General features: G+C 38.8%; 1 protein-coding gene and 1 non-coding gene across 4 annotated transcripts in view; one reads left to right on the forward strand and one right to left on the reverse strand.

Annotated features, from left to right (window-relative positions):
• Window positions 1-25,981, reverse strand: part of USP6NL (USP6 N-terminal like) — a 182,896-nt gene that overhangs the window by 72,527 nt on the left and 84,388 nt on the right. The window contains exons 1-4 of one of the 3 annotated variants that reach the window (XM_047065511.1): window positions 22,453-22,734; window positions 16,247-16,340; window positions 7,311-7,378; window positions 5,232-5,314 (exon numbers count right to left, since the gene is read on the reverse strand). In XM_047065511.1, coding sequence (XP_046921467.1) covers window positions 5,232-5,314; window positions 7,311-7,378; window positions 16,247-16,340; window positions 22,453-22,734 — 527 coding nt within the window. Of the gene's footprint in view, window positions 1-5,231; window positions 5,315-7,310; window positions 7,379-16,246; window positions 16,341-22,452; window positions 22,735-25,981 lie in introns of those variants that run through there. The other 2 variants (XM_047065505.1, XM_047065507.1) reach the window with 2 other exon arrangements.
• On the forward strand, window positions 18,330-18,436 carry LOC124502774 (U6 spliceosomal RNA). The gene has a single exon (XR_006960029.1). It is a non-coding gene; the product is annotated as a U6 spliceosomal RNA (small nuclear RNA).

Below are 25,981 nucleotides of genomic sequence, written 5' to 3' on the forward strand. Positions count from 1 at the left end.
AAATGCAACTAGGGGTGCCTGGGTGGCTCAGTCGGTTAAGCGGCCGACTTCAACTTCAGGTCATGCTCTCTAGGTCCGTGAGTTCGAGCCCCGCGTCAGGCTCTGTGCTGACAGCTCAGAGCCTGGAGCCTGTTTCAGATTCTGTTTCTCCCTCTCTCTGACCCTCCCCTGTTCATGCTCTGTCTCTCCCTGTCTCAAAAATAAGTAAAACGTTGGGGCGCCTGGGTGGCGCAGTCGGTTAAGCGTCCAACTTCAGCCAGGTCACGATCTCCCGGTCCGTGGGTTCGAGCCCCGCGTCAGGCTCTGGGCTGATGGCTCAGAGCCTGGAGCCTGTTTCCGATTCTGTGTCTCCCTCTCTCTCTGCCCCTCCCCCGTTCATGCTCTGTCTCTCTCTGTCCCAAAAATAAATAAACGTTGAAAAAAAAAATTAAAAAAAAAAAATAAGTAAAACGTTAAAAAAAATTTTTTTAATAAAAATAAAAATGCAACTAATTTATATATTGATTTTGTATCCTGCAACTTTACTGAATTCACTTATCAGTTTCAACAATTCTTTGGTGGAGTCTCAGGTTTTCTATATATAAGATCCTATCATCTGCAAAAAGAGATAGCTTTACTTCTTCTGTTCCAGTTTGGATGCCTTTTATTTCTCTTTCTTGTCTAACTGTGCTGACTAGAACTTCCAGTACTATGTGAATAAAAGTGGCAAAAGTGAGCATCTCTGTCTTGTTTCTGCAGGAAAAGCCTCAGCTTCTAACCACCGGGTATGATGTTAGCTGTGGGTTTGTCATATGTGGCTTTATTTATGATGAGGTCCATTCCCCCCATACCTGCTGTATGTTGAATTGTGAAAACAGTCTTGAAACTCCAAAGATGGACGAAAGAGCAAGAATGTGGTCAAGTTTTCCTACAATGGATTTTCTTGCACTATTACTCCGTACCTGACACTTTTTATACGAAATCTGCTGTGTGCACAGCACTGATCTCCACAGAACTTTTCCTCTTCAAATATCTGTGACGGCAAGCATTAATTTTCACAGCCTTCCAAGGAAAAAGCAAGGAGGGGATTGCTGCCGAACCGAAAGCTACACACAATGTCTAGGATACAGATGTGAGTCACAGCACCAGCCTCAGGCACAGCAGCTGGCAGGTGTGAGGAAGGAGTACACTACACGTTGCCGAGTCAGTGTACGAAAAAACGGTGACCCCATGCTGCATGCATCTGTGCATCTTTATCTGGCACCTAAATATGCATCAAGTAGAAGAAAGACCAAAATCTGCATGGGTGCAGAGTATTCCTTCAGTCAGCAAACTACAGCCCCAGGATCAAATCTGGTCCACGGCCTGCTCTTGTGAGTAAAGAAAGGTTCAACGGAACACCGCCACGCTCATTCATGTATTGTCTGTGGTTGTCTTCATGCCACGACAGTAGAGTTGAATAGTTATGACAAAGATCATGCGGTCCACAAAGCCAAAAATATTTACTATCTGGCTCCTCACAGAAAATGTTTGCCTACCCCTACTTTAAAAAACAAAGGTTTGGGGGCACCTAGTTGGCTCAGTCAGTTGAGCGTCTGGCTCTTGATATCAGCTCAGGTCATGATCTCACAGCTGTGGGACTGAACTCCGCATCTCGGTGGGCGCAGAGGGTGTAACCTGCTTGGAATTCTCTCCCTTTCCGTCTGCCCCTCCCCTGCTCGCCTGTGCTCTCTCTCCCCCTCTCTCAAAATAAGTAGACAAACTTAAAAACAAAGCAAAACAAAGGTTTGTCCTCTATGAATGAGACACACAGAAGTTGCTTAAAGAAAACACCAAGCTGACAGCAAGAAGCTATGCCTCATAGAAACACAGCAAATAAAAACAACACAGTCATCCCTGGAAAGAGAGGGGCCTTAACTGCATCTATTTTCATCTGTTTTAAACTTAAAAGAATTATTAACTAGAGTGTATGTGACTGTAATTTTTGGCATATTTCTGTGAGATAAACTTTCATTTGGCAACTTAACACTTGTTAAAATCTGTAAGTTAAATATATTGACTAAATTTTGTTTTGAAGTAAATTTTGTCTAAATTTAGATTTAACTCTAATCAAAAGGATCGGTCGGGTAGAAAAGTTCTCAAGCTCTTGTCATCAAAACAGATGTCCTATGAAAACAAAAACACCTTTATTTTGGTTTCCAAATATTTATGTAGTCATAGTAAACTACAGACAATCTGCTAAACTTTATATACACATTTTGATTAGTTAAAAATCTAAAGCTTCACATTAATTTTATCTTTATTTTTGATACGATTTCCTTCTAATTCTATTAATAACTTATGACCTAAAAGCTCGATCTATCATGTCCAAATTCCAAGCATTCTTCACTAAACAGACGAGTGGTGACTACTTTGGATACAAATGTTGCAAGTTCTCTAACTCTTCACTAAGCTTGATTTCTCCATTCTCCAGATATAACCCTGTCACAGGGACACGGACCGGGGCTAACCCCCATCTCTGAATACTAAACAAAGACCTTCCTGTTGCAGCATCGAGCCAGGCTGGTTTGGCAACAGTTTTTATATTTATTGTGAAATCTATTATAAAACCACGTTAGTCCTATACTGTATTTGTGAATACAAATACATGCCTTCTTCACATATCATAGCAAGTAATTTAAGTCACTAAAACTGTAATTAGATATGAAGTCAGCAGCCTTCAAAGAAGATTACAAAGTGACTTCTGGCTATTGTACTGTATTGACACTGACACTTACAACCTGAATTCACCGCAGAACCAATCAAAATTGCAAAGAACTAAAACAGCAGAAAGAAATGCTCTTTGATCAAGGTGTGACAGAATGCAGTGTCTAAATGCCTAGACCAAGGGACTTTATTCAATAGTGCCAAAACACTTCTTCAGGCTACAGTGATAAGCAATGAAAGGCACCAGCAGCAACCTCTAGAGAAAGCGTCTTACTTAAATTAGGCGTTGTAACAAAAAATCTATGACTTTGGTGAAATTTAATAAAGCCTAACATTACACTAAAATCCATTTCTATGCTTCATTATTTTCATTTGCGCTGGATGCTTCAAAACTGCATCACAGTATAAATTTAAAAAGTGAGCGTGATCGTATGAGAACCGGTACCAGTTGGCTTCATTTTCCGAGGAGTGGTGAACTGAGCTATCCAACTATACCTTCACACAAGCGGTCGCTTTCAACAGTGTCCTCTTTAGGCCCTCCTTTTCCCCTTTCGATTTTCTTTCTAGGCATCTCAAGGCACTTCTGAGTTTCTCTTACTGAACACACAGGAGGGTGGTGATGCACAATCCGGAAGACAGGCCCTGCTGCAAAACTACATCCCTCATCGGACACCTACTGTCAACACAACATGGGCCAGTTGGCCGACTTCTTTCTGCTTCAGTTTCATCTAAAAAAAGGATAAATAAGAGCGCCTATCCCAAGGAGTTTTTGAGAGGAATCAAAGAGTTATCCATGTAAAAGGCTTAGAACAGTGCCTGGCACACAGTAAGTGCTCGATGAATACTGGCTAATATTATTAAGATAAATTATTGATTGACTAAACATGTTGTTTCAAGCAATGAGAAACGAGGTTTTAGGTAATTATTAGATCCTTTTGGAATGCAGTTTCTTTCATATGTAGTTAGTATTACATTAGACCATTTTATGATACAAACATCTCTTCTAGTGGTTCACTTCCAATATATTGTATATACAATATAACAAATATACAAAGGAGGTCAAAATCAGCTGAGTTATATTTCATCTTCTGAATCAAAATCTGGGATAGAGCCCAGAAATTTATTTATTTTTAATTCCTAGCTGATTCTAACGTGCAGGCAATTTTGGGACCTACTGATCCTGACAGGGCTAAATGTGCAAATTACCCTTCAGTCACATACCTCGGTTCTGCACACTAACCCACACAAACACGCAATCATTTCCTGACACATTTGTGGCTAAGTTTGATTTATTAAAAAAAAAAAAAAGTGGAAGTGGGGGTTTAATTTGAGAACAGTGTTTCATCATAGTTAAACATTGCTCTGTCGGTCTGTTGAAGTTCAGAGTCTTCTAATTATAACTACTCAGGAGAACACTCTGGTTATGCTAATGTCATTAGGTATAATAATAACACCTTAAATTTGTCCACACCTTTATATAGTACTCTATCATTTCACTTCTTCAAAGCTTCAACTATACTCTAGGTACGCAGATTAGTTACTGATTCTGCTTTATAGATGAGGCACTAAAGTGTTATCTGAGAGCAGCAAAGCCACAAGAAAGGGCACATTCTCCAACTCCCAGAACTGTTTCTGTTAATTTGTTTGCTTGTTCAACCCAAAGAAAAACATGATACAAAAAAATACTTCCTAAATGCAAGAAAACTCAACAGAAGGAGAAAACAAAGTCTGAGTACTACAAGTTGCTGCTATGAACTATCAAGAAATTACATTTTTTCTCCAAAATGTAATCATGTATCATAAATTGAAAAACCCTGGCTTCTTCCTCCTTATAATAAATCAGAGTGGGAAAAAAATAAATTTGAACGAGAAATTAATCACTAAATTGGATGGAACCAAACAAACTGTAGAGATGATGAGGAGTCTCCAGCCTGTAGGAATCTGCCTAAACAATGCCAGAACCAGAACGGGCAGATTCTCATCATGAGCGAGATGTTTCCAAGAGTCAAAACCACTTCAGCCACTTTACTTTATAGTAGTCTAGACGTCCCTCAACTCTTTACATAACATACTCAGGATAAATGGAATTAATTTTGAGAAGCAATAACATGGAGACATTTATAACTATAGGAAAGATCAACAGCATTGCTTTTCATTGCTCATATTTAGGCTGCATAACACTAAAGTTCTAATTGCTAATTATTTTTAAAACGCATTTACATAAAATGAAATGTTTTGTAATTATTTCTGAAATACAAAGTGTTATTCATTTCCATTTAATTCTGCTAAATTATTGATACAACTCATTTATTGCACTTTATGTCCCTACTAAAATACAACAAATATTAAAAATTGTATTCTTAACTGTAGTTCAATTTTAATCATAGAGGTTAAAAATGCTAGGAATTTAATAACAAAAAGCACACTGCAGGACCAGTCCGGGCATCTCCTTCATAGCAGGGCTATTAAAAATAAAGAAAATCAATATAATGGGTCACCATAGAAACATCATAGTAAAAAGTTAACTTTCAATCGATACAACTTACTGTAAAAAGCCAAATCTGTCCGTGACTTTGTAAACAAGGTAATCAGCATCCTCCCAAGGTTCAATCTCTGCACCTTCTCGTCCCTGTAATAGGGAACAAAGAAGGGTATTACTGGGAATTTATAAAACTGAATAATTATTCAGAATAAAAAGGCCACAAGAGTTATTTTTTATAAAGAGCTAGAAATCAGGCATTATCACCCTAAATTAACTTTTAAAAAAAAACGACTTTTGGTAATAGAATCACCATTTCCTAGGTACAGGCTTCAGAAGGTCCCATATGTCAGCAAGAACGGACATGCAGCTAATCCCTGACTTATCAGACCTGGGTTCCTGTGAGAAGCCAACTGGGGACGTGGGAGCAACGAAGGGCAAGAAAGCCACTCGGGAAGGAACTGCCAAACTTCAATGTTTTTGAATCAACCTATCTTGGAAAAAAACTCTTTCATGCCTTCTCATCCAAACTTCTCAGAACAGTAAGCTATCCACCTTGTCTCTCTACTTCTTTACTTCATAGCTACATCAGCCTGTACATGATTCTTGCCAAGGTCAAAAATGATTTCCATTGTCCAATCCAGTGGACACTGCTCGGTTCTTATCTAGAGGACTCTGCTCGGTGTGCCCGTCAGTGTTGCACATTCCCCATGCCTCAACCTCCATGACACCAGCCTCTCTTGGCTCTCCCCATACCATCCAACTCTTCTTTTGATGGGTCTTCACAGATCCCTCTCAGTGTGCCCAGAGCCCTGCCCTCAGACCACTGCTCTTCTCATTGTACTTCTGAGGCCGTGAACTAGCACTGATTAGTAGGAACCCCAAATGTCTACACCAAGCCATCACATTTCAGACTCAATACCCAACTGTCTTGTGGACCCCTCCATCTGCATATATTTTATCAATGACTGTACAACGGCTAGCCCAGTCACTAAGTGTTAACTGCATGGAAAAAAAATTCATACAAACATGAATGAATGACAGTTCTACTGATTTTAAGTTAGTTAAGCAGTTAAATAAATTAATTAGGTTTTTCATAGATCACACTAAAATCTATTCACAATAATGGGAATTTGTGTCAGGTTGTTCCAAACAACCAATTTAAAAACGAACTCTGGGAACATAGCTGTTAAGTTGAGCACCGCCTGTATGCCTCCCTGGGGGCAGGGCACAGTCCAGATGACTTTCTATAATTTGATGCTCCTGTTATTCTCACAAATAATCAAAAGCAACAGATATGAAACTACATGCAAGTGATATAAATATAAAACATGACATTTATAAATCACTGCCTACAACCCATTACAGACCTCAAGAGGTAAAGTAATAATGAGAAGACATGTGAACTGTCAACAACTGTAATTTTCTAAAGCATCAAAAACCAGATTTCATAACTAACAAAGAGATAAAATGCTAATGGAGATTATATATAATGTATAAGTTCAAATTTTCAGATCCGTGTTAAAATTTTAATACCACATATAAATTATAAATAAAATGGGTATTTAATTTTATATACTAACATATTCAAATATTTATTGAATACCTAGCATGAGTCAGAAACTATTCTAGATATTTAGAATATAAGAGTAAATCAAACAAAAGGTATTCTTACCCTCCATTTACATTCTAGGAGTGAGAGTAGACGAAAAACAAAGTAAGCGTAATATAAAGTATGCTGACATAAGTGCTGTGGTGAAAGAGAAAGGAGAGAACAGGGACCCAGATAGCTGGGGAAGGAGGGGGGTGGTATTTGCTATTACACAGTGTGGTCAGAGAAGATCTCACTAAGAAGGTAGCATCTGGGTAAAGATCGGAAAAAGGTGAGACAATGAGGTCTGAGACTATCTAGGATACAACGTTCTGGGCAGAAAAAACGGCCAGCGCAAAGCTCAGTGTGTAGAGAGAACAGCAAGAGACCAGGGTGGTTGGAGCAGAGGGAAGAAGAGAGAAGAAAGATGACTTCAAAGGTCACATGAAATAAATAAACTGCTTGTGTAATTCAAGCTCTCCAAAAAACAAATCCATTTCTATTTATATGTTTTTTCTGATAAAACAGACTCAAAGAGTAAATCTGAATACTTACTCTGTCATATTTAGCAACTATTTCGGCTCGCTCCTGGGCAAGTTTGAGGGCTACATCCTGGTCCGAATCTGCGGAGAGAACGAGTTTAGATGAACTGTTATTTAAAAAACCATAAAGTTAATTAATTATAAACCTAAGGTAAAACAAAAAATAAACAATAAATCAATATTGCCTAAAAGGACAAACTAGCAAAATCAAATAAACTTAAAAGGCTGAGTTAATTATCTATAACTACGGCTTTGAAATATCAACATATCTACCATTTCAGTAGTATATATGATATTCAAAAGAAAGTAAATTTATTAACATGGCATTAACTTAGAGGAGATGATAAGTCTTATCCCTCAAGAATCAATTTTGGATCTAATTTCGGAGAAACAAGTGTTGAAGTTGAAACAAACCAAAAGCTCAAAGTTTTCAGATGAAACCCATCTGGGTATATGATGAGAAGAACATTCAAGAATGCTTTTACAAATTGAGGTAATCTGTCCACAAAATAAACAGTGTTAAGATACACTTCAGGAGTTAGAAAAATTATTTCTCCTACATGATGAAAATAATCACTCTTCATTTGGCCCCTGAGGTCCTCCCTCACCAAATGCCCCAATTACTATGCTAATCTCCAATTCTGCTGCACACATACCCTTCTTTCTTACCACCACCAGGTATCCCTGAAAAATACAAATCTGATGAGTGGTAGAGATCACGACATGAAATAGCATGCATATGATGACACATCCCAAGTACCATAAAGAAAAACAAAAGACTAGGGACAGGCTATATCAAAGGTACCTCTTATCACGAAGAAAAAGACAAGCACTCCACTGGAAATGTGGGCAATGGCCATGAGCAAGAAATTCCCAAGAGTAACAATAACAGCCACAACCACATCTGTGTTCTCACTAACTCCCTGGCAGACAGGACGATATTGCCTGGCAGCAGGTACTGTGAAAAGCTCTTTACATCCCTCATCCCGTTTATGTCTCACCACGACACCCTACCACAGGTAGCATATGAGGCCTGGAGATTTAGCCCACTGTCTAAGGTCACAAAACTACTAAAGAGCAAAACTGGGACTCAAATCCAGACAGTCATGACTCCATAGCCCGTAATTTTAAGGATAATTTTATAAAAATGACCGCTAAAGACACAAGAAAGAAAAATAATAATAAAGACACAGGAAAGGACTTGCAGTGAAAGATGGCAGACACAACACACTTTCATATTCATTCCTCTGGAAACACTAAAGTGACTCTACAGGGATTCTTCAAACCCCCTCCCTCAAAGGCCCAGCAAATGGTGGCTCCCGAGGAGAGGGAAGGGTGGGGTTAGACCCAAGAAAGGTGATGAAAGGAGTCAACTCCCCGAGACCGAGACCGAAGGGGATGTGCATGCGTACAGAAGAGGTTAGGGGTGGGGAAGAAAAGCACATCTTCGCCCTCCACAGCAGGAAACCAACACATACTGCCTGCGACTGTGGAAGCGGGAAGTGGCAATCCAGGCTTGCTCTCTAGCACTATGGAAGAAAACAGAAAACGAATCAGCCTGGGAGAGAAAGGTGGTTACTTCTGTGAGGTGGGCTGTGGGGAGAGAGGAGTATGGAAGTCAGCTATTTTTCAACGCAGACTGCTGAATCTTTAAACCAAGTATAGCTCTGATAAAAATAAAATCTAAATTTAAAAGCCAAGGAATGGAAAAAAAATCAAACTTATTAGAAACTCAAGAAATACAAGTTTTAAAATATCTTTGTACTTAGACTGACAAAAAATGTACTGATGTTACTCAATGTTGACAAAGAGTGTGGGGAAATCTGCAGTAGCTTACTCTGGGGGAGACTTATCTTTCTGGAAAGCAATTTGATAATATGTCCCCAGAATCTTAAAAACAGGCATGTCCTTTACCTAACAATTTCACCTCTGGGGATTTAGGCCAATGAGATCATCAATATAATAGGAAAAATTGGAAAAAAATGGGAATTTGTCAATTTTTAAAAGTTTATTTGGGAAAAAATGTTTATGTCACTGCTTTTCTCAGACTGTCAATACGCTCTCCTCTGGGGGAAATGTGAATAAATAATAGAATGGTTCAGTAAAATAACAAAAATGCAGACTAGATCTTCACAGTGAACTAATGCAGTCAAAAGTCTGTGATAATCAATTCAATTATATATTCATTACCCTAGTCTAGACTTAGGGACCTCTGTCAATTCCTTTTCCCTCTTCTGTTGCCCAGTTTTACAACATTACACTCACATTTCTCCAAAAGGGTAGGGAAAGCAAATTTAAAAAAATTAAACTCAAACTAGGAAAGTTGACCACTTATTAAATTCCACTTCCATTATCAGAACAACGAAGCATGAATATCTACGGTGATCAGGCCAAATTCAATGGACGAGTGCTTTCTTTGAATGTATTCTATATCAGACCTTCATTGCTGCTACAGTCATAGGAGTCTCAACCATCTTTCCTACTTAACAATGAAAGGCTTAAAAGTATAAAGGCAAGAACTGAAAACAGTACAGAGTTGAGAAGATGCAAAGTATCCCAAGAAAGCATCACTGTGGCAAATTATAAAATATTAAGCTTTCCAGGGATCATCTCCAGTCTAGAGATTTCCAAAAAGGAAAAAACCTAACCACGTAATAGAGGTCATATTGAAATTGGATGAAATTGTATCCTAATCTCAGGAGAGAAAAATCATGTACTTTAAACATGGTTAGAGTAGTTGGCTTGGCTCTAAATCAAATAAAGTAAGTTCTAAATCTTTAAATTCCTTTAGAACTTTCTTGTCCTTGTATTTCCTTGTGGAGAGAAAATTCTGTAATGCTGACAAATGTGTTCTAAAAAAAGCGTGAATTTAAAGGCATACTAATTTTATAAAATATAGCCAAACCTGCTTCCTAGAAGAGACTAAATGTAAATGCCAATTGTTCCCAACATGGAGTGCAAAGACATTATTTAATAATCCACATTGTGAGGTAACCATCTTTAGAGTAGGAAGTTAATATCCCTCTGCAGAATTCACTGTAGTTAAATTATGTATCATAGTGTCTGATCAATAGTTGAGAAGTTTATGAAGAACTGCACTAGAATCCTCCCTTGATTTCATTCTGAAAGCTTATTTAGAAATTCCATTGCAAGAACAAAGAATTTGCCCTAAAACACTGAAGACAAAGGGTTATCAACAGCTGCCTTGTGTCTGTGTGCAAGTATACACAAAGTTCCAGGCACCTATCAAACAATGACAGTTGTGTTATTCGGCACCTACATCACATGTCATTACTTAATTTAAAAAACCTCTATTACATTATTCAAGCCAGATGAAATAAAATTATTTTTATTGACTTCACATCTAAGGCAACAATGTTTCAAAGAAAAAAGGCATGTTTTAAGCAGTAAAAATAGAGAGCCACTGGATCAAACACGCAAGTATACAGTAAAACCTATCTGGGCACAAATTTATGGAAGATAGTGACAGCTATCGCCTCTTATGAAGCATTTCAAAAAGTGACAACTCTAACATTTCCAGAAGCCTTCTAATTCCCTTCAAACACAAGAACTTTTAAGAATCAAGCATCCTCCTGAAAGACATTTTTTAAAAGCAGGCAATGTAGCTGAGTATCTCTCACTCAATTAACCCCACGTTGTAATGAACAAGTCATTCACAGTCATTAAATTTCAAATTCAGTCCAATAGAACAAACCTCAAAGCGGACATTCTTCCTAGTGTGCATTCTGACAGGACTACTATATACAAATCACCTATTCCAACTTAAGAAGTACTTTACCATTTGTTAGACAGTTAGTCCGGCCCTGGGAATTAACGGCGGCTTCAGTCCTCATAGATTAAACTTATCTACTCCAAGATTTCATTATTATTTTACAGTTCTCAAGCACACCAGGCGAGTTAGGTGGTGCCTCATACATTCTTGCAACAAACTGAAACAGAAAAGTGGAAGGCAGCTCTACTTTAAACTATTTGTGAAACAAGCACAAGAAAGAAAACGTTTCTAAGGGAGAAGAAAAGACCTTTCTGTGGCTACACGGACTCCAGATATTCTAACAAAGATGATGTTTGTTGAGGGTAAAAACATGTCTTTCAGGCCAGATCCCAAGTATGAGCCACAGCAGCCTACACCCGGCATTTCCATCTGACAACAAACAGGGGCTTGAGACAAGCCGCTTTAGAACACGCCTTCACCTCCTGCTGCAAAGTTAACCACATGCTTACTACTTGCCCTAAATTTTGTCATAAAGCAACAAAGAAAATTGTTATTGAAAACATTAAACTAAAACTAGGTAGGAATGTTCCCCTCAAACACATTTCATTCTTAACATAATTTTTAATGTGAGAACGTCAGCCTCTATTTCAGACACTAAATGAATACAAGCTAAATTTTGGAAGGTTTTGGAAAGTTTTAACACACCACACATATACAAGTGAAACACGTTTTGGGGAACAATGTGTATAACTACTGTAGGATGGCTCTGTGAAATTTTCTGTTCTATTCTATTTATTCCTTCTTACTCCTCTTCAGGGACCTACAATTTGGAAACCACTTTGCAAACGTTAACAGTCATGTTGGAGGCATGCTTGCGGACACTAATCACACTTAACTGGACACTTCACACATTAAGTTTACACTCCCTTTAAGCCATTTGTAGTATTTAATATAAGCGAAAGATCTCAGAAGCTTAGAGAGAGGGAAAATTTCAAGTCATACACTGAGGAATAAGAATCAGACTGGTATCAAACTTCTTTCCAGCTAAAAGATAATGAAACTCTATTTCCAAAGTTCTGAGAAAAAAAAATGATCATGAACTTAGAATTCGATACCAAGCCCGACTATCAATGAAGCATGGAGAAAAAATAAAAACATTTTTAGCTATTATCAGGTCTGCTAAAGCTCAAGAAATGACACTCACCCCTAAAAGATGTCCACATCCTCATCTCTCGAGCCTGTGAGTGTACCTTATATGGCAAAGGTATCTGCAGATGTAGTAAGTTAGGATCCTGAGATGGGGAGATTATCCTGCATCGTGCAGATGGGCCCAACGGAATCATAAAGCACCTTATAAAATTGTTTAATGTTTATTTATTTTTGAGACAAATGGAGTGGGAGTTGGGAAGGGGCAGAGAGAGAAAGAGAGAGACAGACAGACAGAATCTGAAGCAGTCCCTAAGCTCTGAGCTGTCAGCACAGAGCCCAATGTGGGGCTAGAACTCACGAATCGTGAGTTCATGACCTGAGCTGAAGTCTGACGCTTATTAACCAACTGAGCCACCCAGGCGCCCCATAAGAGACCTTATAGAAGGGAAACAAGAAAGTATGACGATGGAAGAGGTTGGAGCGCTTGTGAGGAAGGAAGGGGTTGGCAGGCAAAGAACAAAGGTGGTCTCCAGAAGTCAGAACTGGCTAAGAAACGGCTCCAGAAGGAACCAACTAAGCTGACACGTTGACTATGGTCCAGTGAAACTGAGCTCAGACTCTGGCCTCCAGAAATATAAAAGAATAAATCTATGTTGTTTTAAGCCACTAAGCTTGTGGAATTCGTTACAGCAGGGACAGAAAACCAATACATGATTCAAAGTTCACTGCCTACCCAATGTTTCTTTTAAAAAGAATACGAGAATACACTACAGAAAAACGAAACAACAATAAAAAGAACTGACAAAGACTCTCTCCTTTTCCAAACTTCAGTCAGGCTCCTCCTAGCCTTGTCCTATCTTCGGCCTGCCTAGCCTGGCCTGGCCCAGCCACAGCAAGAATCCTGCTAAGTCAGTTTAGCAAGAGTGCCCCCACACCCTGCTAGCTAGTCACCCTGGCGTGCCTTTATCCAGAATCCTGTTCAGTCAGCGTAGCAAGGACCACCCCCTCCCCGCCATGCACTGAAACCTTCAGTCTGCCTGGTGGCTATGAACTCCACCTGTCCTTCCTGTGTTTGGAGTGGAGCCTGATCTCTCTCCCCTACTGCCGACAGTCTTGACCCCAACTGCAATTCTCGTGTACAACGTCTTTGCTGTTTTAACGAGAGCCAGAATAATTTTTCTGTAACAGAATAAAACAGAAGGCAGACACGGGATCCATGAAATCTCAGAAGGCTAAAATTAGACATTTCCAGATGCCAAATGTGTAGTTGCCTAGAGAGCAGCCAGCCTACATTAGAATAGGGAATACAAGGTGTCTTCAGGAAGAAAATAGATTTTACCAGTGACACAGTAAAAGCTTACACATAAAAGACTCCAAAAAGAGGGCGAGAGGACTGTTTGAAATCTCAGAACTAGCAAAGCAGAAAGTGATAAAGCCACAGGCAAACGTGAAGAAATGTACAAAGGCCATTTGTACACATATGGCATGTAGGAGAAATGAATCCATGTGATCTTGACACTTTCAACATTAGGATTATTATACTTATTTTTACATACCTCATAATATTCGAGATTTAGATAAATGACACTGACACTATTTTGATTATATGATACTGACATTATTCTGATTATATAAGAATTTTATTGGCTTTTGGTGTTCATAATCAACTACAAAGTGTCCAAAACTGAACTCTGATCTGCACACACACACACACACCACACTCGAAACCTAAATGCCCTTCCTAAAAGCAGCCACCAATACCTGCAAAAAACATTCTCCACACTATACAAGAATCTACATGCATGCATGCACACACAGATTTCAGTCTCCCTTTTCTAGTGAGAAACTAGAATTGTTCTATAAATAGCTCTACACCTCACTCTTTTTCATTTAACAGTGCATCTTGGAGCTTGTGCATATCCACATCTGCAGACCTACCCAGTGGTGTGCCAATAAAGGCTTAGCGACCCATTCTTATAGGGAGGAAGCAGGGGCTCCAAGCCCCGGTTGTGGCACCTCCGAACCTCCATGCCACTTCTTCTCCCACCACGGCGGCTAATCGCCAAACTACAACATGCCGCCATGGAACAGACAGTTCAGTCTGGCTCCAATACATCAACAGATCTACCTTAACCTTTTCCGTAGCTGGAAAGCTTCCTACCTAATACATTAATATAATTTATTCAACCAGTCTTCTCTAAGGAATGTGAACTAGGATAAAAACGAGAGTCCATTTTTAATGGGAGTTAAAGAGAAAACATCCTAAGGTAAAGAGCTTACTAGGCAGTGGTGACCAAAGGCAACAGAACAACAGAGGAAGCAGAAACGACCAGTAAGCTGAGAAAAAGCAGCTGTTGCAAAGAGGAACGCAGGACCTGAGAGAGCAGAGTGAGTCACCATCGTAGAGACCTTTCAGCCTAAAAGAACACAGACAGAAACTGCTTCATGCTTCAGCTCCTGGTGGCTTACACTTCCTGCTCAATACAAATAATGCTCTTTTTTTTTCCTTGAAATAATTTGAATAAGTTATTCTGGTCTATAATCAGAGTTCCTTCATTCAACCTCATCTTTCAACCAAAAGAGGCCCCAAGTACCAGTGGTGCCTAAGCAATGGTTTCAGCTACTTGTGATCACTTTCTTAGTGCACTATGGGCTAAGATATATCAACAATAAGAGTTCTTTTAATGGTAAAATCTTAATTAGGCACCACTGCTGAAAACTTCAGCATTTATTTTCTCATGTTCTAGATTCAAGGCTGGAAGAAATGCTCAGAGGAGAAATACACAGAGTTAAGCAGATCAACATTAAAACACAACTAAAAACAAACGAATAAAATAAAGGCAGGTGCACCAGTCACAAAAGAGCCTGAAATACCATGGATTTTAACTGGGTGTTTCGTATGAGATGATGTTAAATGCAGGCACCTACAAGGTACATATCCCTGCCTGCCTCCCCCTACTGGCCCCTATAAAGCTGATTCTGAAACAGCATGCCAGGATCCCAGGGGAGTCTAGGCCAAAAGCACCACCTGGTGGTCCTGGGAGAAGACTAACCCAGGGTCTCTTCCCTCCACAGGGAGGTCATCTATCATCCTATATTCCCTTGCGCCCCAGCCCCGTCCTATTTCCCCCTCTCCTAACTCACTCAATTCCATGTTAAACAATGTCCTCAAAAACTGCACAACCCCCAACACCTACTAATCTCTCTCCTTCTTCCTCCCCCAACTGAGTAATAATCTTAGAAAAATCATTGGTTTCCTTCTCGCTTTCCCATGTTCACTGGGAAAACTATGACAAATAATGGTGATCAAGGAAGCCAAAGGCTAAAAGCAAACTACATGAAAGAACCCAAAAGTCCCCAGAAACGCCCAGATTTCCTCTCAAAACAGTCACACAAGTATCCACATAATAGCTTCATATTTCTCTGGCTTAATCCACATGGTCTGATACCATAAAAACATTCAAAATAAGTAAGCTTAAATGCTCTTCAGGATTTACAAACAGGATTTGTATCTTTTCATTCAAAATATTTATATTCTATCACGATCAGCATGACATTGATATTTCCTATTATATATCATACTTTAAATGAATAGTTTTTAAATTTGCCATTCAAGGTGCAGAACACATTTCTTCCCACAAATCCTTATACAGAAGCCCAACTGCCAAGCCAGGCAGGCAGGTCGGGTAGAGGAGAGAGGGAGCAAAGTTCCCCTGGCCTGCTCTCCCTCTTTCCTCCAAGTGACCCACATGACCCACGCAGACCGGCAAGGCTATCCCGGCCAAGCAAGCAAGAACAGGGCACATCTCTAATATTTTAAACACGGAGCACCCAGTATCAAGCTAGGTATTTAATGTTTCCATAACTAAGAAAATGCTTAAAATTATAGTCATAGCAATAATTCCTGGGCAGCCTTCTATTACTTGCTTCCTATTTTCTAGAAAGAGGAGAAACAAAATAATATTTAAAGTCCTAAAGCCAATGACTGGCAAAGATTTATTGTAATTGAGAAGGTAAGTTTTTCTCAAATGCAATCAGGAATGACAGTCTGCTTCCAGATGAACCACCCATAACTGCTGGCATAAAGGGAGAACCAGCCACTGCTTCTTTTGTTTGAGTTCTCTTCGAAACAGGAACCCATAACATTTTATTGACATATGACTTACTGACGTGTTATTTAATTGTAAGCTCCATGAACAGAACACAGTTCTCTCATTCACCCTGCGGTCACTGTATCTAATCATAGGGTCTAGCACACGGTCGCTGCTCACCAAGTATTTCTTAACAGGATGAAACTAATTCCTCAGAATTATTACTATTGTGAACTATTCAACCAGCTCAACACTTAACATATCAATTTATTTTTAACAATTAGATTTTAAGCTATTTTTCAGAAATACTTTCCCTGCAAAAAGTACACCTTTATAAAAGATTCTAAGTTTTTTTTAATTCTATTTCAAGGTAGCATTTAAAATTTTATTAAGATTCTAAAATTCAGAAATGAGAAGTCGCCATCTATTTCTGATTAGCACTTCTGCATATTTACAAGTACTTCATATCCAGGAAGGAAGGGAGGGAGGGAGGGAGGAAAGGAGGGAAGGAGAGGAGAGAAGGAATTAAAAAAAAAAAAAAAAAGGCAGGAGCCTCCTGAAAGACGAAGAAAACCAGAGACATGTCTGTGATGTCTGTGCCCAGCCCACTCCTCTCCCCACGTCTTCCTGATTTAGCTACCTGTCTACTCCCAGAAACTACTCCCAAAATCGTAGTCTCACATTCTTGACAGGAAGGTCCTGCCCACTTGGCTGAATGTACTACCATCATGCTTTTAAATCCATGTATGAACACTCCAGAACTCTCCCCATACTCTTCCCCTCTTATAGGGGCAGAAGGACTTTTGAGGTTGGCTTGGCTCAGCTCCTTGCGTGCTCGCACGCTCTCGCTCTCTCTCGCTCTCTCTCTCTCTCTCTCTCTCTCTCTCTCAGCCACCCTGGGGGGCAAGCCATCTGGTCTGTTCTCCATGCATGAAGGCACCTGTCCTGAGGGGAGGTCTGTGGTTGCTCAGCTATGCTAGTCACCCAGTGGGGAAGTCTAAGTCAAGATGGGCTAATAAGGCCCATTGGACCTAATGGATCTAATGTCACATCCTTAGATCAACCAATACAGAAGCCATTTTGATCTCCATCTGTCAGTCTCTTGTGTCTTACTTCTCAAGGAGAAGAAACAGTATCACTATTGGTTCCCTAGAACTCCCCAAATCACACTAGTAACTCATATGTTTATGTGTAAGGTGATTCATAGAGAAAAAGGATATGGAGTGATGTAACAGTATTTAAATACCATTACTACTGATGAGAAGCATAATTACTAGTTGTTGAGTATGAGTGTAACTCCCACATTTGGGGGCAGGGTTGAGTGACAAAATTGCCAATAACACATACTTAGAACCAAGACAAGCCTATGAGTCACTTCACTCATTTAAATCCGCCTACAGTGGCTGGCAAATTCAGGATTATACCTTAGCTGCTTTACCAGCAATATGATTGTTTGAATAGATGACACAGACTCATTGGTAATGACTCCCTGTTTGCGGATACTTTATAACCTGTCTAGTGAGCGTTTACTATGTGCCAGACCTGTGTTGAGCATTTACTATGTGTAATCTCATATAATCCTCACGACAACCTACTCTGATAGTTGTGTGTCTATTCTCAGTTTACATAAGGAGAGCCTGATGTGTGGAGAGGTTAAGTCATTCTGGTCCTATGGGAAGTAAGTGGCAGAGCAGGACTTCAAAGTCAGGGCTGTCTGACTTCAAAGCCTTGTTTCTAATACCAAGCTATTTTGCTACAGCACAATGGATCATCTTTATATTTCTTCTCATTTCTGCTAGTCCTTGTATTTATTTTCTTAGAAACAAATCTATTTGTGATTCCTGTGGATTCTTAACAGTTGCTTTCTGCTTTCTAGTAGCCTTCTAAACTTACGAAACTGACTTTGTCTACTATTTGTGCAAAATGGAGTCCAATGACATAGAGAATCCAAGAACCACTTATACAAACAGTCTTTGTGACCCCTCTAAGCAACTGTACTCCTCTATTATATTTTAAGCTGTATGTTTTAGGATAATAGGAAACGATCAAGAAACATGCAGTGTTCGCTTTGGCAGCATGTAGACTAAAAGTTGGAACAATACAGAGAAGATTTAGCATGGCCCCTGCACAAGGATGCATGAAACTCATGAAGCGTTCCAAAAGAGACAAGAAAAAACCTGCAAAAATATTTGACAGACAAATCACCAAATGGATACTAAAGTTAACTCTGCTAAAATACTTCAGGTGTTTTGTAGATACTAACTCAAAGGCCCTCACAATTAATTTCCATGTTTATGGGAAGAATTCTGTTGAATCTAATGCATTTACTTGACCTTCACAACTCTTCCGGCTCATTCAGAACTGTAAGCATGCAGTTATGTTCACTGCAAGTTCATGCTGAATTCAGCCCAATGGGAGCTAACAAGAAATGATGCAATTACAGCAGATTCTCGTAGATCACATACCCAACAAAGGGGACGGAAGAGGGTTCAGAGAATGCCCACCCTAATAGTACATAACTAATTCCACAGATAATTTGGCAAACCCTCTTCTCGACCCAATGGTAACTTTTCTACTATTTAAATCAAAAATGACGTGCAAAAAACAAACTGAACCCAGCATGGCATACAAAAACAAGAACTCAGTATCACCTAGAACAACAGAGTAACACACAGAAAGAATTACCTTAATATATGTTTTAAAAGTATTAACAATGCAAGTATTATTTGGTCCCTGAATGGCCCTTAGGTCCAAATCAGAATATAAGGCCACTGAAAGCCAGCAACTTGGAAAATAATAAATATAAGTGTTCATATCATGCTGAAGCTGTCATTCATTCAATTATTTAACAAAAAAAAAAAAAAAAAGAGTGCCATAATCTCCAAGCCCAGCACCATGGAATTCTCATCATATAGCTGCACTCACCACATCTCACCTGACAACTCCTGAGAACATCATGTAAGAGTATCTCACATGTGCACGTATGTTTAATGAAGCACACATTCTTCACGTGGTTACCATTATTGTGCCAATAATTTTGTGTTGGGGAACCTTGTGTAAGACTTATTTTACATAACAAATATCAAAAGTGCTATCTATACACATATGAAAGTCACTGATGATGAGGAGACTAAATAACCTAAGTACCAACGGAGAGCCTGGCTCATAATAACAGCTAGCATTTATTCTGTACAATCTAAACACCTCCTGTATGTTATTTTGTCGAATGACCTCACATCAAAACTATAAGGTAGGTATCATTATTGTTCGTTTAGCAGAAAGAAAATTGTTAGGTTAATTAACTTGAAAAGATCACACAGCACTGAAGTTACAGAAGTGGCATTCAGACCAAGGCAAGAAGGCTCCAGGGCACTCTTAATCACTCCACATAATCTTTGGATACGTCAAATGGCAAGTGAATGAACAAAGGTTTGTCAAGTGACTCTGTTAACAGGGATCCTCAAAGTAGCATTAAATCAGGGCAAGAGACCAAGGAAGTGCCCTTCAGTCAACAGGAAGCCACGGAGGTGTTTTTGAAGAGAAAACTGGCCAGAAGCTGTGGAGAAAACCAAGGCTGCTGGGGAGGGAAGAAGAATTTGCTTATTAAGACCTCACACTGTTGAGCTCTCATTACCCATCGGGCACTGTGCTAGGCACACACAATATCTCACTGAATGTTCAAAGAGCCCTATTACCGTTCAGTTTATAGGTGAGAAAAATGAAACTTGTCCAAGGCTACGTTAAGTGTCAAAGCCACATCTGGAAGGCTCCAAAGCCTGTCCTCTTGCCCATTATGTTACAAAAGAGAAGAGAGAGAGAGAATATATCTGTGTATCTGTAAATTAATAAGGTATAAGCTACCAAGAAACTAACGCACCATAACGAGGAAGTGGGTTACCGGAGTCAGTGTGATCAGCCCGCCGTGTGTTGGCTGTGTTTCCACAAGTGAATCTCCTCCTCCAATAAAGACAAAACTCTTCCAAGATCCGAAAATGATGACTTCCCAAAATTACTTATTTCTGTGCACTTTCACATACCCAAGTTTCCAAAGTTTCAATCCACTGATACTACAAAGCTGCCAAAATGTAATTACCTAGGAACTGATTTATACTTATAAGCAAGCAAATAAAAATTTCCAAATGTTACATTGGAGCAGCTAAAATACTGATGAAATTAAACCTATTTTTTTAATGCTTTACTAGGTAACAATCACCAGACCCAAGCAGGGAACAGGGAAACATGGGCTCCCCACCAATGTTTGTTAGTTGCCTTTGATCCATACCCTCTATTCAACATAACCAGGTCCTACATTTATTATTTTTCAAACCCTTTTGACCATATCTTTTTTTCTCCTACATATAACTCATAAGTTCTTCAGAGTGAAGATTCATTAATTCTAAAGTAATCAAACTTTAAAAAACAGTATTTTCAACACATCTACTACAGGCAACTTGTAGTATATAATGTTGTACAAACACTCCAGCTCTCACCCTTGGCATCTGAAAAATTTTAATGTTTCATCAGTTTCAACATGCCCAAGGGCCATCACATGTAACAATTGGCAGTTTTCCTCAGGCATGAATCTGAGTCATGGACTATGTGCACGAAAGTGAGTTACCTGGTCAATGAGGGCACCTAGATGCCTCCCTAGTGCCTTTCAAAGTAGCTTTGTTTTTCTCTAGTCATTTCACAAACACCAAATCCCTATGTGGGAGTGAAATAAAACCAAAGCAGAACACAAAATTTAATGGCCTCAAAAAGAAAGCGAGTAGTATTTTGGAAGCATTTCTGATTTGCTAAGGTAACACAATATCAACCCCTTAGATGTGATCTACAGAGGTCTTAAATGATACGTTTCACCAGAAGTGTGCCACGTGAAGACTAAAGTTACTTCAATGCCAAACAAGAAAACAATAAATCATCAACTGCCGTGAAAAACTAAACAAACAAAAAAATCCATGAACAGAAAAAATTTTGACAACAATGAGGGGCACCTGGCTGGCTTGGTTGATGGAGCATGCAATTACTGACCTTGGGGTTGTGTCTACATTGGGTGTGGAGATCAGCTGAAACTAAAATCTTAAAAAAAAAGAAAAGATAAGAACGAAATGCACCAAATGTTAACAAATGTTTTAATTTCTGAGAGTCTGACAGGAGGAACTGCATATAATTATATTTTCTTCTTACACTTTTACATTTTTTTCTGAATGGTCATTAACTAAAGCTTAAGTCACTTTTATTACAAAATATATATGTATTTTTTAAATGTTCATTTATTCTGAGAGAGTGCATGCATGTGTATGTGCATGAGAGTGGGAGAGGGGCAGAAAGAGAGGGAGAGAGAGCAGGCTCCATGCTCAGCACAGAGCCCAATACAGGGCTCGATCCCACAACCATGAGACCATGACTGTGAGAACATGACCCAAGCTGAAATCAAGAGTCAGACGCTCAAACAACTGAGCCACCCAAGCAACCCTAAAATATTTTTTTAACATAAGAACTCTTTTTTAATGTAAAGAGGACATTAATAAGTTAGAAAGTTAAAAAAAACATTTTTCCCAAACACATCTTAAGCTTTTTAATAAAATAGTACAATGCCTGGAAAACAAACTTGCTCCCCAGTTCTCTTATGAGGTTTTAGATGGAAAGCTATAAAACAATTTTTGAAGAAAGTTATCTAGCCATCAAAATAATCCTCCCCTATCTCTATGAACACCTAAAACTTCCACTTGGAATACCAAATAGTAAGTCATGTAAGTGAGTAAAGGTCAGAGTAAGAATATAAAGACCAGCTTTCCCTCAGAGAAAATGAGATGGATTAAGTTTTCTTATATTCATTAATTCAAAAATTACTGAACGCCATTTACTGCCACTGTGAATATAAATAGGGACAAAATGTAATTCTTCATACAGATCACAGTCCCCTAAGGGGATCAGACACATAAAGAATCCACTGTAAATATGTAATAAACTCCCCTTAATAGATGTCTTTTTAAAATCCACAGAGACGTTAATAGGAAAAAAGCAAAGTCAGAAAAAGACTTCACCTACAAAGCAACATTTTAGCCAGGCCTCAAAAGAACGGTAGAAAGTTACCATTTGGACAAGGACAGAAAGCCACGGAATGTTAATAAAAAGCCATAGTCCACAGCACCAGGTACACCTATTTCAAGAGCACATACCTCAACAGTCACATTCACTGTTGGGGTAAAAAAGACAGGTCTTCCAACTTGTATCATTTCTCCTTCTCCTTCTTCTTTTTCATAATATCCCACCCACACAACTGGAGCAGAAGGCAATCTCCGTGGGCAAAAGTTAGGTGTGTGCAGGAAAATAACAAAAGGAGACATTAGTTTGAGGCCATAAGAAAGCAAAATAAACATAGTACAAATTAGTATCTTCCGTTCTGATACTACTAACATAACATCATTACTTGGGTATTCATTCATCAAGACCTGAGTCATTCAGAATTAAGTGACTAAGATAATGGCGACTGTAAACCTTTTTTAATGATGCAAATTCTGCTCAAAAAGCCAATTTTAAAAACAAATCTAAGCACATCCGAATACACATCCCTTCAATATGTATATATTCCACCATCTACATTATTTTCCCAGAACGGAATATATTTAAGAAAAATAGCCGTGGAATGTAGATCTCCAAAGAAAACAGCACCATTATAGTCAGAATTAAAAAGAAAAAAAAAAACAAAAACCAATAACTTAGATGCAACTGACCCAAGAAAGAAAGGGATGGGCTGCCACTGAGCTGCAGATAATACCTTGTCTGGATATCTTGAAAATTCCTACCCAGGTTTTTACTGTAACCTAAACATCCCACCCCCATCCCAACGTCACTCGATTGCCTGGCCCAAAACTTATAGACAGGTTCAATCAGACTCTATATGAATTTTTTATATACAGCAGTTAAAGAGTAAAACTCAAAGACACGAGTAAGGGGGCGGGGGAGCCTCTTTGAGAATACTGTACTTGATGAGTTATACCAATCTCCACATGAAATATCACCATTCTCCAAGGAGACTGATTATAAAGGACCTGCCACCCTTCTCACTGAGGAAAACATTTCTTAGAGAGCACTGTCTTCTTCATACTCATTGAGTATACCATCTGAAGTTACAGAATACATTTATAACAGCAACCCAAATTCCTCTTTTACAAGTAAATAAGCATGACCAACTTCATAATCTACCGAAAAACACTGGAAACAATATAAATGTCCATCAATTTGGCTATTAAAAATCACATGGCAAAATTACACACTGATTTGGATTCATTTCCAAGATACATTGTAAGTAGGGGGAAAAAAGCAAGGTTCAGAATAGTGAATATAACACCCTGTCGGGGGTTAGGGATACACAGAAATACACAAAATTAACAGTGGCTGCCCTGGGGAACTTAAAACTAGGTAGGTGAATGGAAAGGACACTTATTTTTCAATGCATAACCTTTAGTGCATCTTGAATTGTTTACTATGTACATGTACCACCTTATCAAAACATAAAAGTAAAAATCTGGGGGGTACCTGGGTGGCTTAGTCAATTAAGTGCACAACTCTTGATTTCAGCTAGGGTCTTGATCTCAGGGTCGTGAGTTCAAGCCCCATATTGGGCTCCATACCCAACTTTAAATACATACATGCATACAGACAGACAGACAGGCATAAAATTCTTAACAACTGTAAAGATAATTAATGTTAGGAGAAAAACCCCTCCTCAGGAGATTGAAGATTAAATTCTACTCCAGCACAGCTCCCTTGACAGCAAAAGTTCCCTTCTCTACCACACCCTCATTCTAGCCTGCAGGGACCTGAAACATGAAGAGAGTCAAGTACAAGGTCACCTCAGCTTTTACGATGAAATGAATGCCTTCATCTCTTCCAGTTTTCTTTACTGCTCTAAAGGAAGGAAAGGAAGAATGTAAATTCAAAGAGATGAAAACTGTGCCAAGTGCATAACTATTTCTTTCCCATAATCACAAGAAAACCAATTAGCACTTTCTCCTCTAGCAGGCCATCCAGGCAGAGGGGCTGTGATGGTGCAGAAAGGGGAAATTAAGAATATATATCCCGGGGCGCCTGGGTGGCGCAGTCGGTTAAGCGTCCGACTTCAGCCAGGTCACGATCTCGCGGTCTGTGAGTTCGAGCCCCGCGTCGGGCTCTGGGCCGATGGCTCAGAGCCTGGAGCCTGCTTCTGATTCTGTGTCTCCCTCTCTCTCTGCCCCTCCCCCGCTCATGCTCTGTCTCTCTCTGTCTCAAAAATAAATAAACGTAAAAAAAAAAAAAATTTAAAAAAGAATATATATCCCACCTTCTCAATATATGAATAGAAAACCAGGTCCAGAGAAACATGTCTTTAACCATCACAATGATTTGGAAAGGAGTCAGTATTTTACTGAGAAATGTAAAAATTAAAGGATAATATGAATGCTAAAGGCATTAAATTTTAGGCTGTTATAGACTATTTCAAACACTTTAAAATAAATACAAGAGGGGGTGGGCTGCCCAAGTTGGTCGAGTGTGCAACTCTTGATTTCAGGATCGTGAGTTCAAGCCCCATGTTGGGCAGAAAGCTTACTTAAAAAAAAAAAAAAAACAGGAAGAAAGAAAGAAAAGAAAAGCATACAAGCCAAATAAAATTTACAGGAAAATCTGCCTCAGCAGATCACACTACAACTTTTCTAATCAATTGACTTACTTACTCAATGTGATTTTTACTGCTGACAAATCTAGGTTGTTTTTGAAATAGATGTCTCATAGAACTCTCATTTACAGTGTTCTTGAAATGCCTTTAAAGCCTTTTAGAGAGTATTTTTTCCCTTTAAACTCTTATTTTCCATATGACACTGATTTGTCAAATGCAGTTTTGCCTACAGCAGTTCTTTTCAAGAACATAACTTTAATAAACTTGCTGACAAATGGCTTATATTACTTTAACCGACTATTTGTAATACAGCCAATCTAATGAGTTCTTAGGTTTCCAATAAAACCATCAATGCTTTGACAATTTCACAAACTCACTATAGACAAAGGCTCTTCGCAAGTACTGAGAAACATAGATTATTAAGACACAATATCTGCCCTCAAGATGTTTACAACCTTGTAAATGAATAAAAGAATCATTACCATAAGAGATGTGTTCCCCACAGGACCTTGCCAGCCAAGGAGAGAAAGGCAAAAGTGATAATCTTTCTTAAAGCACATCATACAATCTGCAGAGGACAACTATGTTACTATACTATGTAAACTGTCTCTCACATGACTAGAAAACTACAGAGCATCTAATAAATTAATTATTATAAGAGGTGATTAAAGGTAGAACAGAGTTTTAGTGAGATCATTTTTGTTTATTTCAACCCTATAAATAAGAGCCAATTTGGACTTTTCTTCTAGGAGATGCCTTCAGTTTGACTTATATCCCTCTAGAAATCTTAACAGCACATCTAGAAATAAGAAGCTCAAATTGCTTAGCAAGTATACTGGAATGCCAACACAAACCAAAGCTAACTATTTCCTTTTAAATGCTATCAAGCACCATAAAGCTTTTGGAAAGTGTAGTTTTCTTTATTTACAATATGCTTTAGAAAGCATTTTCTTACTGAATCATGTCTGGAATGTGTGTATGTATGTAAACATATGCAAACCAGAGCTTTCCCCAAAATCTATAGTAATAGATTCACAACAGCCTGATGATTC

Source organism: Lynx rufus, unplaced genomic scaffold (genome assembly GCF_022079265.1).
Source record: "Lynx rufus isolate CCGP_SWC_20201006 ecotype Redwood Valley unplaced genomic scaffold, mLynRuf1.p SCAF_7, whole genome shotgun sequence".
Lineage (NCBI taxonomy): Eukaryota > Metazoa > Chordata > Mammalia > Carnivora > Felidae > Lynx > Lynx rufus.